The sequence below is a fragment of the Coloeus monedula genome (assembly GCF_965178545.1).
Source record: "Coloeus monedula genome assembly, chromosome: 3".
Classification (NCBI taxonomy): Eukaryota; Metazoa; Chordata; class Aves; order Passeriformes; family Corvidae; genus Coloeus; species Coloeus monedula.
In genome coordinates, this window is record NC_138783.1 from 27,359,661 (window position 1) to 27,378,333 (window position 18,673).

An 18,673-nucleotide genomic window follows, 5' to 3' on the forward strand; every position below is an offset into this window, starting at 1 on the left:
CCTGGATTGTTTGCCTTGATACTTGCTCCAGGCTTTAGAAATGGCACTGCTTTTTTGCATAGTTGTACTTGTGCTGTATCAGATAAAATGATTTATTTTCACAGTGAGGGCAGTGGGGCAGAATAAAGTGAACAAGTCTCTGCTGCTGTTGTTATTAATTTACAGCACATGCTGTGTTTTTTTTACCAGTAGTCACAGGTTTGGGGTATGTGGTGGGGGCTACTTCCAGGTACTTTGCTGAGTGTTGGGCCTGACGTAGGTACTCAAAGCTGAACTTCTAACTTGAGTTTCTTATGGGTTTTTAGTTGCATCCCAGTTGTGGCTGACTGCTGTCTTTGACTTAGGTTGTCTATTACCAGCAGTTATGCAAAAGGCCAACAGTTCAGTTGGTCAGTCTCTAGGCAGCACCTCAGGCGTAACAACCATGCCTCCACTGTTTGTAAGTAACTTTGTCAGGGGATGATTGTTCACTTGCCTCTTCAGAGTCTGGGTAATTTACACATTGTGCTCCATTTCCAGGTGGGGCTCAGACTGTAGAAATGGCAACCTTCATACAGCTCTGCCAGTTGTTTCCAGGTGTGCCTATAATTTTGTATTTGTCCAGATATGGATGAAACTTGTGATCAAACAGCTGCACTCAAACATGTCTGTATCCTGACTTATGCTGTTCTATTTAATTTTATTCTGTTCTTTTCCTTTACTACTCCCAAAATAGACCCTCATAAGAGGGGTTATGATGGGGAAGAGGAGGCACTGTAGGGTGATAGGTTTTGTTGGTAAAGTCAGCTGACATCTGTTATCCACATCAGCTGCTGCTGAAATGGGCCAGCCCGCTGGAAAAACAAATGTTACAGATGGAGAGGTGGCTTGTGACACCAAAGTGCACCCTCAGCTGAGGTGACTGAGGAGAGATGTGCCAAAACCAGGTACCAAAGGGGGAAGGCTGACTGTGCCTCTGTTTATCCTAATAAAAGGAAATAGGTGTTATGGATGCTGTGTAATGAGCTGCTTGCTGTTTGATCATCCCCTGGGAGGCCTGGGAGAAAAAAACATGGCCATGGGCACATGAACTCAGGGACTGATGAGAAGGATGTAAATGGTGGCATAGAAGAGTGGCTTGGGATGCAGAGTCATCTTATAATGATGACAGGCATCCTCTGATCCAAGTTGGAAGAGGTGGAATTCCTTGACCTTTGTCTTGTTTGCTGTCACTGGTGTTAGGGAAGAATCCTTGGAGAAAAGGTCTTTCAGGCGTGGGGAAGTTGTTGTTCTCTCTCCCTAGTTGCTGACAGGCTGCCCCATTGAAGTTTCCCCCATTTCTCAGATTTGTATCACTTGTGACTGGTCTGTACTAATGCAGTCCTCAGGTGGCTACTGAGAGAGCCCAGCATATGCTTTACATGGAAGAGCTCTGTCCTGTGCCAACAATCCACCCATAGGAATTTTGATTTCCTTGGGACATCAGTTTGCCCATTCTTGGGGTGCAATTCCCTGGATTTACAAACATGAGCAGGAAAGCACTTGCAAGTACAGGGCAAGCTTAAATCTGTGGTGTTAGAATATGTATCTCACCTAACAGAGTGGATGGGAGGGTTCAGAACTGGCATTCGTATTTCACGCTGGTGAAAGCTACTATTAATGCCCAGTCATGGGATTCCCAGTCACTGTGAAGTGTTGAGAGAACAAGTCATCTGCATACATCAAGGAAAATTCCCCATCTCTCTCAGGATGTCACATGTTGGAAAAAGAATGAAGTATGGGAAAGCACCTTGCTAGAAATGAATTCATAAACCTGAAGCAGAGCTGTGCTTGGATACACAAATACGATAGCTCAAAAAGAGCCTGTGATCTTTCTTTTAGTCATTGCTGTAGGTAGGAACAAGGAGGGGGAAAAGACCACCTCTAAGTGGCTCAGTCTTCCACTATGAAGAGCAATGAGCAGATGAGCATTTGAAGGTGCTCATGTGTGATCGTGAACAAGAGGGTGTAAGAATCCCTCTGTTAAGTGTAACTTCATGTACTCACAACCCCATCTGGTGTTTGCAGCTAATCACAGGTAGGTGAACACACAGAAAGTTAAGCCTGTGATTGTGAAAGCAAACAGAAACTTAGGAATTAGAAAATCAGAACAGGTCAGCAGATCCTGAAGAATCACAGCTGACTGCATTGAAACCTGGTACATTCCCAGTACTTGAAAAAGATTTCAGGTGCCTCAGCACAGGTTATTAGAAACCTAATCTCTTTTAAAAACAAACTTCTTGGGAACCATTCAGCACTGCTCTGTAGTAGGGTTGAAATACAGTAATCTTTCCACTGTTTGCATTTCAGACAGCCACGACAGGAGATTGTGCAACTTTTGAACCACCTTTCCCATTAATAGGGAACAGGCAAAGTATTTATTCTCATTTAATCTGATTAAATAAATGAAAAAAATACATTGGGATGTTTCCATAAGGTTGGACTAAAATGTAGGTATTTCAGTGTTGCTGGTCCTCATGTTGATCTTCTTGGGGTCTAACCTGTAGTGGAAGAGGACAGAAAATTAACATGAATGGAAAGAAGACAAAAACAAGAAACCCCAGCTCTACCTTTGCACAGCTGTTGAAGCAAACCCAATAATTACATCCAGATTCGTTGTAAGTGTTGTGTGAGCACTGTGATTGCTACGGACTGGCTTCAGTAGATTTGGCCTTTTGCTGTTGGAAGGGAACAAGATGAGACAGAGTTCTTACATGGGCTTCAAGTAGATTAAGAGTTTGCTTTTATTGCACAAACAGAATGGCATAAAAATCATAACCTCAGATTCAGGATGGATGGTCTACTTAGGAACACTGAAGACTTTCATGGGCAGCTTCCTGTGCGGTGTTTAATTATGAGTATATTAAGAGAATCTTTTTGAAATGTTTTAAATATTAATGCAAAATAACTGCAGAAATCTAAATGAGATAGGACTAAGTTTGGTCAGGTGGTGCTTGATTAGTGACTTTTGCTTGTTGGTCTCTACTAGGAGATGTGGCAAATTTCTGATCAAGTGTAATATTGCAGGGAAGTTTCTAGGTCTCAGTGGAGACAGTCATTGGCTCTGGTGATAACCACCTGGGAAAGGTGATAGGAACTTAGAAAGTTGTCACAGTGCCTCTGCAGTGACTTGACTGTGTCTGTTCTGGATGGCTGAACAAGACTATTTAACCAGTTACAGGATTTAACCTAGGAGTGTCAGTGTTTCCTGTTTTGGGAGACTAAACCAACCAATCCAGAGTTCCTTGACATGTCTGAGATGGATATGGTTTTGAGTCTAGGAGATTTTGAGGGGAGGAATGTTCAAAAAGGCATAGGTACAGTTGTTTAGGTAGTACGGGATAGCTGCAGCCAGCTTCAGTAGGAATTATCAATCAATTCACAAAAGGACACGGTCAGAAGAGAAGGGAGGTTTGGCTGTGGTGACAGCAGCTATGATTAGCTGGATTAGCCATGTCAGAGGAGAATACCGTGTAGTTAATTTCTTTCCCTTGGTGCTTGTCATGGAAGATAACCCTGATCAGAATTTCTCTTTGAACTGGGGGTGTCTCACTAAAATGTGAACTGATTGGGTGAGTATTTCTGTTCTGTTTCAACACAAAGTGAGAGAAGTTTGTTTAAACTTCCTTCATGATGAACTCCAGGTTGTAAATCCCTAAGCTGGAAGGCATTAAACTGCTTGTTTTTCTAGACTGTAATTGTGTGTTACTCTGGGGGTAAAATTCCACACTGGAAAAGGTAAGAAGATATTTAATCAGGGAAAAAAGCGATACTTGACGTATACTGGGCAGTCCTAGAGCAGATGCAGCAATCAGAGATACATGGCTGTGAAGTTTTTGAGAGCTGACTGATGTGGTTGCTTTACTTTTTCTCCAGAGGAGAGGAAATGAGATACAGCTGGGATTTCTTTGCTGATTGGTTAGATAAGATGGCAGGCCTACAGATGTTTAAGTTGAAAGGATGAAAAGATGATGTCAGTGTTAGACATAAGAAGCAAACAGGGACTGTTGAGCTGAGAAGAGACATCCATAGGGTTCCTGTTTATGAACTGTCACCATTGATTGTATTGTAGAGTGCCTGAGCTCATGGGGGTGACGTGAACACCAGCCTAATGTTAAACATGTTGACTGGTGGTTTGTGAGAAATTCCCAGTAAGGCTTTCTTGTTGTCAGGGAAGACTTAACCATTCTAAGACACTCTTAGAAAGCATCCAAAGGAGGGCTACGAAGATTAAAAGTCTGGAGAGGAAGCCGTGTGAGGAGGGGCTGAGGTCACTTGGTCTGTTCAGCCTGGAGGTGACTGAGGGGAGACCTGACTGCAGTCTGCAGCTTCCTCATGAGGGGAAGAGGAGAGGCAGGCACTGATCTCTTCTCTGTGGTCACCACTGACAGGACCCGAGGGAATGGCCTGAAGTTGTGTCAGAGAAGAGTTAGGTTGGATATCAAGAAAGGTTCCTCACCCAGAGGTTGGTGGGGAATGGAACAGGCTCCCCTGGGAAATGGTCACAGCACCAAGCCTGACAGAGCTCAAGAAGTGTTTGGACAATGCTCTCAGACACATGGTGTGATTCATGGGGCTGTCCTGTGCAGGGCCAGGAGTTGGACCTGATCCTTGTGAGTCCCTTCTAACTCAGGATATTCTGTGATTGTTCATATAGACTGATTCTGTAAGGCTACAGAAATGTGCTGAATGAAACTGTGTGCAGAGGGTTGTGTGTATTTGAACTTGTCACATTAAGGCTGCCCTATCTGTAAGACTCCTGGCCCTTGTTAGACTTGCTGTCAATGTCAATGGGTCACCAGTAAGATTTGGTTTTAGAAAGTGGAAAATGTTAAAGAGAGGCTGATTTATTAGAGCTTAACTGTAATAAATCCAGCTGCCAGGAGGCTCAAGGACTTGTTTAATGTGGAGACAGTAAGTGAAGGATTTGGGACAGAACTGAGGCATCTGCTCTGCTGTGAGTGCCTCTGCTGAGCTGAGCAGTTGTAATAATCTGCAGTTCTCTTGTAGTGCTTTGGTTAATGACATCCAGTGTTTCCCTTCTCCTGTCACAGTTACCAAGTCAGTGTGACTTTTGCATCATTTGCATGAGGTTTGTTCAGGATGCTGCTGATGAAGCAAAGAGGAGGTAAAACAACTACTTTAATTTACAGCTGGTGTGACTGCATCCAGTACTTACACTAACTTCAAGGCTTTCGTGGGAGTGTAATCCGTAACCGTGGCTTGGGGCTTGTGGGAACTGCCTGGACTGCTGCTGCCATCCCCCCCTGGGGGTATCCTCCTGGGCGGTGCTCATAAACCTCACTGGCTAACACAGGTGCAATGTCATGTTAAGGATCGAACCGTTTTGGTACATTTCTTTAACTAAAATAACATCTGTGGAGGGAGGAATGAAACAAGGTTGTGAAACATCTTGAAGCTGTTCTATTGCCCTCAGCTCAAAGATTAAAGGAACAGGTAAATGTGGGGGAAGGGCACATGTTTTGGAGGCTGGGCTGCAACTGTGTCTGAGGATTGGGTGAGTGGGAACAGAACAGCAGCTGGTTTTGCTGCTATGCCACCCATCCTGTCTAGCTCAGCTCTGCAATTATAGGCATGAAAGGTTTCTTTGGATCAATGCAAAGTAAATTTAGGGAGTTTCAATGTCACAGCCAGGGCATATAAAGGCTTAGTGGAATCAGTTATCTATTACTCTGGTCAGGCTCAGAGCACCCTGAAACTCTCCTTTCTTCAGTAAGGGTGGTCCTTACTCTGAATGAAGCTTTTGGCATGTTTGGATGTAGCTTGCCTTGCTATTTCTTTTACAGGTTTCCAGAGGATCCCTTCTCACTGACTTCTAAGTGTAAATTTGATTGAATGTCAAAGAGAACTTCACCCTTCTAATCTTGCCCTTAAAAATGAGCCTGTAATTTTATCTAAAAAAATCATTGTAGTTTCTGGAGCACAAGGGAAAGAGAAATAATAGCTATTGACTTTGCTGTACTGCTGTCCTCAGTTAAACAACTGAAAATCCCACTGAACCCACACAGGCTCATTTCTGACAGCATTCATGTGCTTCTGTGCTTGTATCTTTGCTGCTGCAGGGATTGTCCCATTTGCCTGTTCAGGATCAGGATGATACATCATTTTGTTGCTCATGACGTTGTATCACCAGATACTACTATAAATTAAAAAATGTAATAAAGTATTTTCATGATGGGTGGTGGGAAAAAGTTCCTATTATTTTAATTGGTTTTTTGAAAGCCACATCTTTCTGAGTTGCCGTTCTTCCTTTCCCCACTTTTCAAACCATGTTACTTTGATGCTTTTGGCATCAGAATCTTAAATTGTTCATTTGTTGTGCTTTTGAAAACACCCATTTATGTATTTCTGAAAAGGACAGCCTGCACTGGAAACAGTGCTTGAGGTTCCTGACAGGAAGATGATCCCCAGGGTCGATGCTACAAAGTGCATGTAAGAAATAATACAACAAAGGATATTTGCTTTTACAGGCAGGAGAAGAGTTTCTGTCTCTGTTAATATTTCAATATCATGGGAAACTTCTTCAAGACCACCAGAGTCCTTCCCTCCAATTACCATGGCCAAAATCTCTATCTCCAGTTCAACCTGCAAGCCTGCTGCCACCTAGGAGAGACAGAGGATGACTCACAGGTAAGGCACAAGTTTCATACATGGTCCCCTCCAGCAGTCCTGGGAGCAGGTGGCTCTTCAGTGTTTGATGCAATTAAAGACTCACTGCCCAGCACACAGGATTGCCCAGTTACCCAGTATCTGTCTCGCTAGAAAGGTCGGTACAAAACATTGTCTCTTCACTTGGCAGTTTGAAAGAAAACTGCCAGGTGTTGGCATTTTCCCCCCTTAAACTTCCTTTTAGGTTCCAGAGGAAAAAGGGGAATTGGGACAGCTGGGAGAGAACCCAAAGGAGAGGTGGTTGATGCCCCAAGCCTGTCAGTGTTAGAGGCATTTGGACAGTGTCTTTAATACCATGCAGGCCTGAAGTGGTCAGGCAGTGGGACTAGATGGCCAGTGTAGGTCCCTTCCAAATGAAAGAAAATGTTCTATTCTGTTCTAAAAAGAACACAGAGGTAGGGAGATACAAAAGGACAAATGTGTGAAGAAAAGAAGAGAATGGAAATTATTCCAGCCCTCTAGCTGGATTTCTGTAAGGCCTTTGACACAGTCCCCCACAACATCCTTCTCTCTCAACTGGGACCTTTAAAGATCCCTTCCAACCTAAACTATTCTATGATTTTAAGTACTGAGTTGTGCCTGAGGCTCTGGACTAGGAGGTTTGACCTGCACTCTGGCACTGCCTCCCCGCACAAGTCATTGCTTCTTGATTCCATGCATTGGCAAGATACTGCCTGGTATTACGTGGATGCTCTGGGGAGACTGGCCAGCACTATTTCTTCAGATAAAACAGGCAGGTGAAAAGAGAGACTGAACAAAAGCAGAAAGCATGAAAGCTTCCTGCTTAATGGGATAATTTAATGTGCTATGGTGCTTTGCTAGATAAAAGATGTAAGGTGGAGAACAGTTGGAAACAGGAGAAGAAAGGATTGAGGCAATAGCTTACTAGGTTCAAATCTTGAAGGTATCAAGACAGGAAGTTAAGTCTAGGCATAAGACAGAGCAGATATAACAAACACCCTGAGCAGAAGGGAAAACTGAGGCAGTGGTAGAGTAATCCTGTTTGCTTTGAAAAAGCTCTGTTTAACCTCACTGCTTGACCTGCTGCTTTTCACTAAACTTAACATGTTTATCCCTCTGCATTCTGGCACAGGCTGAGACTCGAGTGCATGGGGTGTTTAGCTGAAGGTGGCAGAGGGATGGTGGAAGACAGCATCACTTCAAATAACTTTAAACAAAACTGTGTACCCTGGCAGCTCTATTCTCAGACAGCTGGTGTCCCAGACAGGAGCGCTAGCTAGCCTGAGGGTAGCTGAGTCTAGAAAAAATCCCAAAAGCTCTCCTGTGTAACCTACAGGTCCTGGTGTGTACATCACTCTCAGTCCTGTGTATGGAGGCGGCTGCTTCACCCGAAATCTGTGAAAAAGAGAAGAGAATCAGTTTGCCAGAAACTGTTGCAGGCAGGAGAAGTCACATGTAAGAAGCAGGCTGCCTGCTCTTCCTCTGCTTTTGTAAATGCCAGCAGAATTTCTTAGCTCATCCCTTCCATCAAAATGTACAAGTTGGACTACAGCAGTATTCCTGGGCCTCTCGCCAAGCCTCAGGTTTCTAACAAAAAAACCCCAAAGGAGCAGATGATTGGGCCAAAGTAAGCCTTCAAAGAGCTTGTTAACACTGCCTGGTCCTTACAACAGAATGTGAAACATCTGCTTTTTCAACCTGAACATTCAAAGGAAGTTGAAGTACAAACAGCTTCTTGGCAAACACCTGTGTGTTGCACACTCAAAAATCCGTAACAATATTTATTTAATGTCCTTTGATAGGATTCTATTGCAGAAGGCATGATACTGGTATGAATTTTATGCAAATAATCTTTAATGGTACCAACTAAAGCAGAAGTCTCGCTTCCTCTTTTCTTACTGATTGTTTCACTTCTGAGATTCAGTCCTTTTGTGAATGCACCTTCTGCTGTTCAGATTTTTAAAGATCATTAGATCAGATATGACCTTTACTTTTGCACTGCTCTGGAACTGATCCTGTGGATTTCATTCCTCCCAAAGAACAGTTTACCAGCATGCCCTTGCACCAGAAGCTGTTAAAGGAAAGGCAGTAGAAGAGGCATTCCTAGGATATGGCTCCATCTTATGGAAAGCTCTGGCAGACCTATAAGTCAGAATTCCTGCACTTTCTCTGGAGTGGTGGCTGTCATGAGAAACTGTACTTGATTTTTGTCAGGATCTATTTGGAGAGATAAAACCCAGGTACTAAGAATTCAAACAAACCTTGAGAAGTTCACACCAACATTCTTCATGATTACAGTGGTTGCATAGGTGCAGCCTTCCTTTAGCACTCCAAATGTCACTCTGGGTGGGATGAGATGGAAGCTGGTAAGATCCTGTCTTGTTGCAAGAGAAGATATGCTGACCTTTCCTGCGACAGGATCTTGTATCTTTGCAAACAAAACACAAGACAAAGAGAAAGTTGGTGGCCCTTAAGTCAGGTACAGAGTTACTTAACCTACATTTGACCTCTGTCCACTCACCTTGAAGAATTACAAAAAGACATCCTAATTTAAGCAAAAACTGAAGTGGCACTTTGAATACTGTCTGAAAATTTATAATGGTTTGAGTTTTCAGACATATTAAGCCATTGAGGTGTCTCAGGGAAAACGGGGGAAGCTCTGCTCTTTTGGAAACAGGGCTTTCATGTAGGTGCCTGATGCAGAATGAGTTTGTCCTGGCAGCTGAGAGGAAATGTACTTCCAGAATTACCAATAAACATACATAAATTGCAACAGCCATGTTTCAGTGAACAGATTCAAAATACCTTCCAGTATTGCTCTGGGGTGAAGATTTTATGGAAAAGAGATGACTCAGAGGATATGAATATTGTCAAGAAAGAGGTTCTTTTTACCTTTTTATTTGGTATAATGTTTGGTTTTTTCCCCTGAAGGTATGATGGTAATATTACTTTCTCTTTTCTTGTCTGTCCTGTAACATCCACCATCAGACTTGGAACTTTATGTTGAAAGGGTGTCTCTTCTGATATAGGAGCCTTGTTTAGGTCTGGAAGGGAAAGATTTCCAAAAGCATGAAAAAGTGATGGGTGGATTTAAATTTGTATTGCAAATATTGTGTCAAAAGTTATAAAAAGGTATCAAGCTGCTCCAACTACAGTCTGGAAGGCAGATGTACCTGTTGTGCTGCTGGGACCGTCATTTTGTTTGGAAGGATCCTGCAGCAGAAGGCCAGATGAAAGTGACGAATCACTTGTGCTATCAAGAAATTCAGCTGCTAAAGGGAAAATAATGGAAAACTGAGTCAAGTGATTTTTATGATCACCATCATTTTCATAAACATGTGAAACAAAATCACAGTCTTTGGCACTTTAATTTAGACAATCTCGGAAAGCTGTCTACATAACCATGAGAGGCTGGGAAAATTCTGCATGTGACATTTTGCTCTACTGGCTGACCGGGATCAAAAATGCCTATTGTGTGATTAGTCATTTCTTGTTCTCTGGCTAACTGAACTATAAGCCATAAAGAACTAAAAGACAATCCAACACAGGCCTTACGGCAATTGAAAATGAGGAATATGGTAATTAGTGGGGATCTGGTAAAGCCACACAGAAGACTGTTTTCCTGATAAGAATCTTTGCTGTGTATGACTTTTAATCTCACTGTAACATTTCAGTAACTTGTCAGGGCTGCTTTTCAAACAGAACTGAAGTATTCCTCTCAGTTCTGTAAAGCTCAAGACTAAGATTATGATCACTCTTTCACTGCTTCCCTCCCATATTCTCCAGTCTGTCCTTAGCCTGCATGATTCCTATTCCATATTGTTTTTCCACCAGTTCCCTCTTATCACTGAGTTTCAGAATGAAATCTCCTATATATTCCCTACAGTCATACTAGCTTTTTTCTAAACTCAGCGTCCTTGGTTCTTGCTCATCCACCCCTAACTATTATTTATTCCATTTAAGTTTTTCTTGAGCATTTTTCATCTATCCACCCCTCATTCATAGCCCAGTTCTTCAGTTTAGCATCCAAAGCTGATCGTTCTTCCACATTCAGTGATGTCTACAAGAGCTTCTTCTTCCTGAAGAAGATACAAACCCAGTGCCAGACACAGTAGATTACCTCCACTGGGTTCTCTTATCATCTCTAGAGGGGAGGTCACACTTTCTTCTTTTTGTAGTGGAGGAAGTTCCTTAGACATTGTTTCCAAATCAGGATACTACAGAAAAGTAAGAAAGAGGGCTTAGGTTTCCCAGCTAAACAAACACCTTGCAAAAATAACCAGCAGACACCCTCCTCCCCCTGCAAGAAAAGAAAGGAAAAAAAGAAAGAAAGGAGTGCAAAGGAAACAAATAAGCAGAACCAAAGTTGTAACTATAAAAGAGATATACATAGTTACATCAGATTACAACCTACAGGTTGTACAACCTACAACCTCTAAGGGCTTTATGCACTTAGAGCATTTACCAGGTGCGATTGCAATAGGAAAGCCCCCAAGATCACCTCTAAATTAGGAGTGTTAGTTTTACTTCTTCCCCTTCTAATAAGCAGAGAGAGGGGTTTGAGGGTAAGTTAAAAAACCTGAGATTGAGCTTTGCTCTGAATCAGACTCTCTCCACAGTTTATGTAAGGAATTTTATAGAGTTGGTACTCAGTGAACATATACCATCTTCAAGATAGGATTTCCTTTACAAGGGCATATAATCCCCTGTATTAATTTTGCCACAGCTGTCCTTTGTAGTGGTTTGTTGAGATAAATAGAGGCTGAGATATAAACCCAAAATTGTCTTTGGGAGTATGGGAGATATTACCTGGCCTAACACAACTCATCCAGTTTTCAGCTGCATTACCTTTTCTTGGAAAAAGTCCTTGCTGAATTCAGATTCAAAGTATGGAGCAAATAATTTGTTTTTTATTGCCATAAATGTTGTCTTTTGTTCATCCAGTTCTCTCCTAAGTGTGTTTTTGACATTGTAGGTAAGGAAAATAAAGAAAAAAAGCATTATCACTGAGTTCATCCTGTTTTCAGTATTATGCATTAAGAAATGGAATTGGTAAAGGCAAGTGGCATTTTTTTCCCCTTGTTCATCACACGGAGTAATATTGTTGTAATTGGCAATTTTCTTAGGGGTGGATTAAGAATTGACTGGTCTGATCAGAATGCACATGGACAGTGAGTTGCCTGCTATGAAGGGCTCCTCCTCAGAACATGCTCCATTTCTCTGAATCTCATAGAATACATCTGGGACTGCCACTGGTGTCTTTCCAACCTTCCAACAAACACTGAAAGCTAAGAACTGGTATTCTAGATGCATTGCTAAAATTTTGAATGCAAAACTCATCTAATTTCCTTATTTTTCACAGAAAGACTTGATGGCTCTGTGGATACAGAAGAAGCTGTTCAAACTTCTGAAGGTAAGGCTGACCAGAGTAAGGATCAGTCATGTTTTCAGCTTGATTTAACCCAGTTTTACACTACTAGAGTTTCACTGACTTGCAGGGTCCAATACCAGCTATGAAACTATCACTCTTAATCATACTGAGAGTTTTAACACTGGTTTTAGAGTCAGAATTGCACATGATGTTCTTGGGTGCTGGCTGCTCAGATACATATATTTAAAGTAATTTTTAAAATATGATCCAAAACAGTGTGAAATGCTATATTAAAATGTAACTCTGAAACTCTAAAAGGCTTTTTTATTTCATGCAAGTCAGAAAGTAATTAAGAAGCAATATGCAAAGCCTCATGTGGAGTGCTGTGTCCATTTTTGAGCTGTCTGGTGCACAAAGGGCCACAAAGGTGATTAAGGGTTTGGAAGACCTTTCATGTGAGGAGAGGCTGAGAGAGCTGGGACAGTTTTACCTAGAGAAGCTTTGAATGGCAGATGTGTCTGGGGTTCTATTTGAAAAAATCAGCTTTTATTTGTGGAATACCTGAATTTTAACCTAAAGCATCAGCATTTGAAAATATTAATATACAGTACTTTCCACATTAGTGGCAGAACCAGAAATGAAACACAGAGCTTCTGATTTCAGCCTTGTTTTGCTTAGTGTAAATTAACAGTAATGCTGTTAGGTTTTGGGAAAATAAAAGAGACTCAAACCATTTATTTATCATTTCTGTTGCAGAAAACATCCCATTATTTGCAGGCAAGCCATTGGACCATCACCCAAGACCTGGTGAAATCAATTACATTCTTTATGAAAGTAGACTAAGCTGGCTCATGAAATAACTTGATCCTACTAATATTGTTACCTGTTCTGTTCTAGTTTGCTTTGCCACTTGGACTTTAGTGTTACTCCTTCTGGACTGAATCATCAGGAAGAAAAAAAAAAAGAGCAGTGGAAATGAGAAAACTAGCAGTGTTCTATAAATACAACAATATTTACAAGATAACCCTGGAAATAAAATGCTTTTTATGGGAGTATGTTATGTAAACACCTCAGGTGACTCCCGACTTGGACTTGTATGGTTTGCACAAAATCGTTTGCTCATATCTGCATTTTTGTTAGATCGTTCAATCAAAGAAACATCCGAAATCCTTTCCCAACAAACTTTGAAGTATCTTTCAGAAAAGGAAAGAGAAGCATAGAGGGACAAAATAATCACAGGACATGTAAGACATTGCCATATGTATCTAGAGCCATAGGTCCCAGTCCTTGAAGACAGTCAATAAAGCACATTGCCTTCCCTGTGTGCTCGGTTTCACCCTTTGTGTCATTTACATTTGCACCAGTCCTCGCTGCTGTGTCCTACCTTGGCCCCTTCTGCTGGTCCTCTCTTTGTGTAATGCTTGTCTTCTCTGTGTGACTCTGGAACACTGCCTGTTCATACAGCTCACTCACACGGGCTGCAAGGTGAAGAGTGTTACTGAGTGGGTGTGCTCTGCTAAGCAGAGCTAGGTGTTATGAAGAGAAGACATCAAAGGATATGTTTTTAATGCATCTTTCTGCCACTCTATGGAAACCTAACAGAGTCTTTGTTACTGTGAGGGAAAAGACAGAAAGAACTTCATTCCAAAAATCAAGATCAGAACTTTTTCAGGTAAGAAATTGAATTCAATATTGAAAGGACAAGAAGGAGATTAAGTTTACACTTCCCACCCTGTATTTCCTGACATATCTTTATGTTCTTTCAAGATACAAGTACCTGTGAATAGGAAAAGTTGCTGACATTCAGCCACTTTCTGACTGCAGTGCTCTGAGGTCTCTATCTACAGCTGAGGAAAACAGTGTGGGCTTTTATTACATCCAACTTGCTTAAGTTGTGCTTAACTGAGGCTGTGAAGCAGCCATAATCAACATTCTCATGGAAGGAACTACTAGTTCAGTATGTATAATGGAGAAATGCCAGTCTTTCCACGTTAAAGATTGTGACCAGCTCTGGGACTTTAATAAAGAGTTGCCCTGTCCTCTGACATATTTTGTAAAATGTGTTGTTTACTTTATGCCTTGAAGCGAAATTGTGGCTCTGAAGAAATTTCCTTGGCTGAAAACAAATTTCTGTGGCAAAATTTAGGAGATGTGAGTATTTGAGAGGTATGACCCTATTAGACTATGACAATATCTCTTAGTGTTTTGGGAATTACAAAAGTTCAAACTTCAAAATGTGCATTTTTTTTTTGGTCAGCTTTTTCACCGTAAAATATGATTTTATTTTTCAGCTTTTTCTGTTTTTACATATTTTAAAGCGCTTTTCTTTCCCACTGTCTTCTTCATTAGTAATGCTACATTAAAATTGCATCTCTATTTAAAAGGAAACTGTTCAGCAAGTATTTGTTGCAGCAGTTTCTGTTTGCTTTGCACAGTATGCTCTTTTTTAGCAAGTAGAAGTACTCTTGACAAGGTAGGAAGGGCAGGAAAAGAACACTTTAAAGACTAGCATCATTATGGGATAGGATGTTATGGATTTTTCTATGGAAAATACTTGGGGCTTTTTAAAAGAAACAGACATCTTAATTTTTATTTGTACATATTGAAAACATTAATCAATGTTAACAGAGATTCATGAGGGAAAGCAAATATACTGCTCTGTCTTTTCCCTTAGGCAGGTGAACGTAACAAAAACACGTGATGGTTTGAGATTAGATTTTGAAATGTAATAAACAACCAGGATTTACTTAGTTACTTTGAAAAACTTGTCTGAAAAGTTGTTACTTGTATAGAAGTAGCCAAGTATTTTCATAGTTCTTATAACTAAGAAAACTCACTACATGTGGAAATGTGAGTCAAAATGTCAAATACACATGCCTAAAACCAGGAATTGTTTTTCAGAGGTGCTGGATCATTGATGCTAACAAGTTCTAATCACCTGTGAGAGTCACACAGAAGCATGTACATAGCACATAGATGAATTCACCTTTATATTCCCTCTTTAAAAAAAATATTACAATGCTTTTAAACTTACGATGATATTTTAAATTTTAAAAATATAGGTATTCAATTTTTATTACCTCTATCACTGAGATTTTCAGTTGACTTCTCCCAGTCAGGGAAGGACTGCAATGAAGAAGGAATAACTGTGACTACATGAAAAGTAAAATTCCCAACAACAGCATCTTATTCAAAGGATTTATATTGTAAACAAGTGCTATCTCGTTACCCCCATTCTTGTAGTCACATTGTCAGGTATTTCAGTGTGTTAGAAAACATAAGCTGGGAAAAAAGGAAATGAATTACAATTTCCCTTTTTTAAACAGGTATTTGTTTCCTTCTTGATGACCTACCTCACAGATAGCTTTGTATTTTATATGGTTACTTCTTAGTAGGTCAACTAAGCTAATTCCTAATCAAATTTAAATCCTTCTGCAAAGAATTTGAACAAGATCTAAAACTCATGGTCACAACAAGTCAAATGGGAAATATGTTCAGGAATTTGCAGGCTTTGTTACTGAGGAGCTCTCATGTGGCTGGCTTACAGTAAAGTGAATGAGGGATAAGAGACTGTAAACTAAAGTGTTTCCTTTATTCTCATGCTGACTCTCACGCAATTAACTGGAAACCACAGTTCCTGTGACCAGGCAGTCTGGGTTGTAACAGAGCTATTGGAGACTTGGGAGCAATGTGACACTGATTCCTGGGTCACAGCAGGTGCACAGAGAGACTGCTGCTCAGAAAAGAGTTGTCCAATGTGAAATCTGTAACTGGAAATGTGCTGAAGGTAGTCAGGACAATCAATAATAATTAGTCACTAGAAGAGTTCACTGGGACTGAGCAGCATGTGAGATTCAGCACCTGGGTCTCATCAAAGTAAGTAAATGTCTGCCTAGAGGATAGAGACAGATGGAGTTACTGACAGATCATTTCTTTGTCCCTTTTTCCAGAAAAGTTGTGACCCTCTTCTCCTATTTGCCCACCTTTCCCACTACCTATTACTCTCCTTTTTCTCTCCATGCTCTATTTATGCATGCAAATTTGCAGATTATATTTTCCAAAAAAATATATAAATGCTGCTAAGCAGAAATAACAATATTCCTCCAGACTGTTTTTCTATTATCCCAAAAGCAGGGTTCAAATTCTTACTATAGAGGTGGCTGTGGTTGAAATAAAAATCTCCCACGTGCAATGACAACAGACTGGAAACATTTTCACCCTGATGTTGGGGGATATTAAAAAAAGTAAATTACTGGAAAGTAATTTTGGTCTGTGTGTTTGGGAACATATCATTCAGGAGAGCCAAACTCTCAAAGTGCTTTGAGCATTGCTTCCCCAAGTGGCAGCAGAGCCCAGCTGAATTCAGACCAGCTGAAGGTGAGCGTGGCTCTGCTTTACCATTAATCCACACCAGAACTGGCACTGTGCTACTCTGACATTTGCTGTTTTATTAATGGATAATGTTTCAAGGCTCACACTTCCAATGCAATACAAGGGTTTTGTTGAAAGAAGAAGTTAAAAATTTTATTTTGCTCACTGTAGTCATTTCAAGGAGACTTGTAGCAGTCTCCTTTTCCTCTTCTGTTCTTGGTTCTTTCACATTCATCTCTTCCAGCTCATCTTCCTGCTTTAAGATGTTGTCTATATATTCCTGGTGGAACAATGACAAAGAACAAGAAAGACGCAGATGTTTTGTTTGCAGAGGTAGGCTTAAAATAGATATTTACAATAACGTCATACCAACTGCTACAGAAAAGAAGACTTTTCTTTTCCCATATTTCTTTAAATCAGTTGGATGGAAAAAAGGGTTCTAAACACACCACTCTGCCAGAAAGCTACAGGCAGTACAGAACTTAACTAAAAGACAGGTTCGCAGAAACAATCTGTTTCCAGTGCCACTTCTTTTTCACTTGTTTATATCTCTTTAATCTTATAGGAGATGAAGAAAGGAAGAATAATATTTTCTTTAGATCTTGATTTTGCTCTGACAAAGTGATGTGTGGCTAAAGATTTAAGATACTTCATTCTGGAAAAAATCCATTAATTAGATATTGATTTATGAGCAATGAGGGTATTTTCATTGGACATTTATGCAATTATTACAACAGTTTTGTCAGTGCTAATAATTTCAGTTCTTCCTTCCCAATTTAAGAAATAGCATTCATCTTTCTCTAAAAATCAACAATAGATCTGGTCAAAGGAGAGACTTCCCTTGCCGCTTTGGTGTGGAACTTTTCTTATAGTGTTGCCTTTGAAAGATCAGTATCCAAATTATAGAATAATTTTTATGTCTATTTGTCTGTTCTCTGTTGCTTACTGGAAGAATGAATAAATGTGGTTGTACTACCTTGAGGGAAAGCTGCAGCTTTTCTCTTCGTTCACCACAGAGTGGCTTGTACTGGAATAGCTTCCGGATTTGGAGTTTTTTGGGACATTTTCGCATGGAGGCTGGCAAGTGTGGTGATCCGATGCAGAGACCCTTCCAAACACACGTTCCAACTGGGGGACCTGTGATCTCCCCCTGAACAGAGAGGAGCAAACAAAAAGAGCAAGAGGCTACTTATATTAAAAAAAAAAAAAAAAAAAAAATGCAGCTATTGGCAATGCATCTCAGATGAAAAGCATATGCTGTCCTTAAGACAATAAAGCCAGTAGATTCCTGGGAACAACTTATCTATTCCAAAACATCTTCATCTGGTGAAATAAACTCCTCTTAAAATTGCTATATGCCCTCACTAAGTGTGAAAGAACCCCAAGGGGACCACACATATCCCTGGCATAGCCTACCCCTTGCCCTCTCTGCTTAATAAACTGAATTTAACATTCACATTGTTTAAAGCTTCATTTCCCCACAGAGACAAACATCTATTGCTTTAACATAAAAGACAGCTTTGAAACAATTATACCTCAGGAGGAGAAGATTCTTCCTGAGTCCATGACTGAAGAAATGGAGGAACTATACTCTCTGGTTCTTTCTTCATTACCCAGGGGGACGTTTCAGCCATAGGGCAGAGAACAGTAATACTTAAAATACCTGGTTCAAAGACACATTTTGCTAGGAATCAGTTAAAATTAAAAGAATGATGGACAAGTGTCTCAGACCTACAGAAAAAACTACTTACCTAACTATAAAAATCTTATTACCAACAGATAAAACTCCATGTATCTGTGGCTACAGATAATATCAGATCACTGAGCTGATTACGGAATAGTTATATAAATTCAGATTACTCAGGCCATTTTTAACAATAAACAGCTTATGCTACCTGCTTTGATTCTTAATTAACAGCTCAGTTGTATAGTGTGGGGAATATCCCAAACAAGGAAGACCAGAGCATTGACCCATGTTTATTGAATATTAATCTCAGTAGTACAACATATTTAGAACATGCATAATTCTTCACTGTATTTTACACTTCACCGGATGGATTCCATTAGGGATGATTTATTTGTATTGTTTGCATAAATTTCAATGTTCTTCAAAATATTTTTTCCAGCCCAACCCAAAACTTACTTAATCTACTATTATCTACCCCACAGGTGACCTTCAAAGTGGATAACACCACTGAGGTACTTTGTCACAATGATACAACCTTGTGAAACCTTGTTGTCACGGCAAATAGAGCCAATATT

The 18,673-nt window shown here is 40.4% G+C and overlaps 1 protein-coding gene across 1 annotated transcript in view; it reads right to left on the reverse strand.

Annotated features, from left to right (window-relative positions):
• Positions 1–2,744: 2,744 nt before the first annotated feature.
• SPAG17 (sperm associated antigen 17) overlaps positions 2,745–18,673 on the reverse strand; it is a gene marked incomplete at its 5' end in the record, with an annotated part of 88,762 nt that continues 72,833 nt past the window's right edge. The window contains 14 exons of the mRNA XM_082277774.1: positions 2,745–5,326; positions 6,489–6,642; positions 8,004–8,064; positions 8,931–9,097; positions 9,562–9,713; positions 9,843–9,941; positions 10,790–10,886; positions 11,518–11,802; positions 12,924–12,972; positions 13,425–13,518; positions 15,121–15,166; positions 16,578–16,691; positions 17,388–17,561; positions 17,947–18,074. Coding sequence (XP_082133900.1) covers positions 5,205–5,326; positions 6,489–6,642; positions 8,004–8,064; positions 8,931–9,097; positions 9,562–9,713; positions 9,843–9,941; positions 10,790–10,886; positions 11,518–11,802; positions 12,924–12,972; positions 13,425–13,518; positions 15,121–15,166; positions 16,578–16,691; positions 17,388–17,561; positions 17,947–18,074 — 1,742 coding nt within the window. The 3' untranslated portion in view covers positions 2,745–5,204. The remainder of the gene's footprint in view (positions 5,327–6,488; positions 6,643–8,003; positions 8,065–8,930; positions 9,098–9,561; positions 9,714–9,842; positions 9,942–10,789; positions 10,887–11,517; positions 11,803–12,923; positions 12,973–13,424; positions 13,519–15,120; positions 15,167–16,577; positions 16,692–17,387; positions 17,562–17,946; positions 18,075–18,673) is intronic.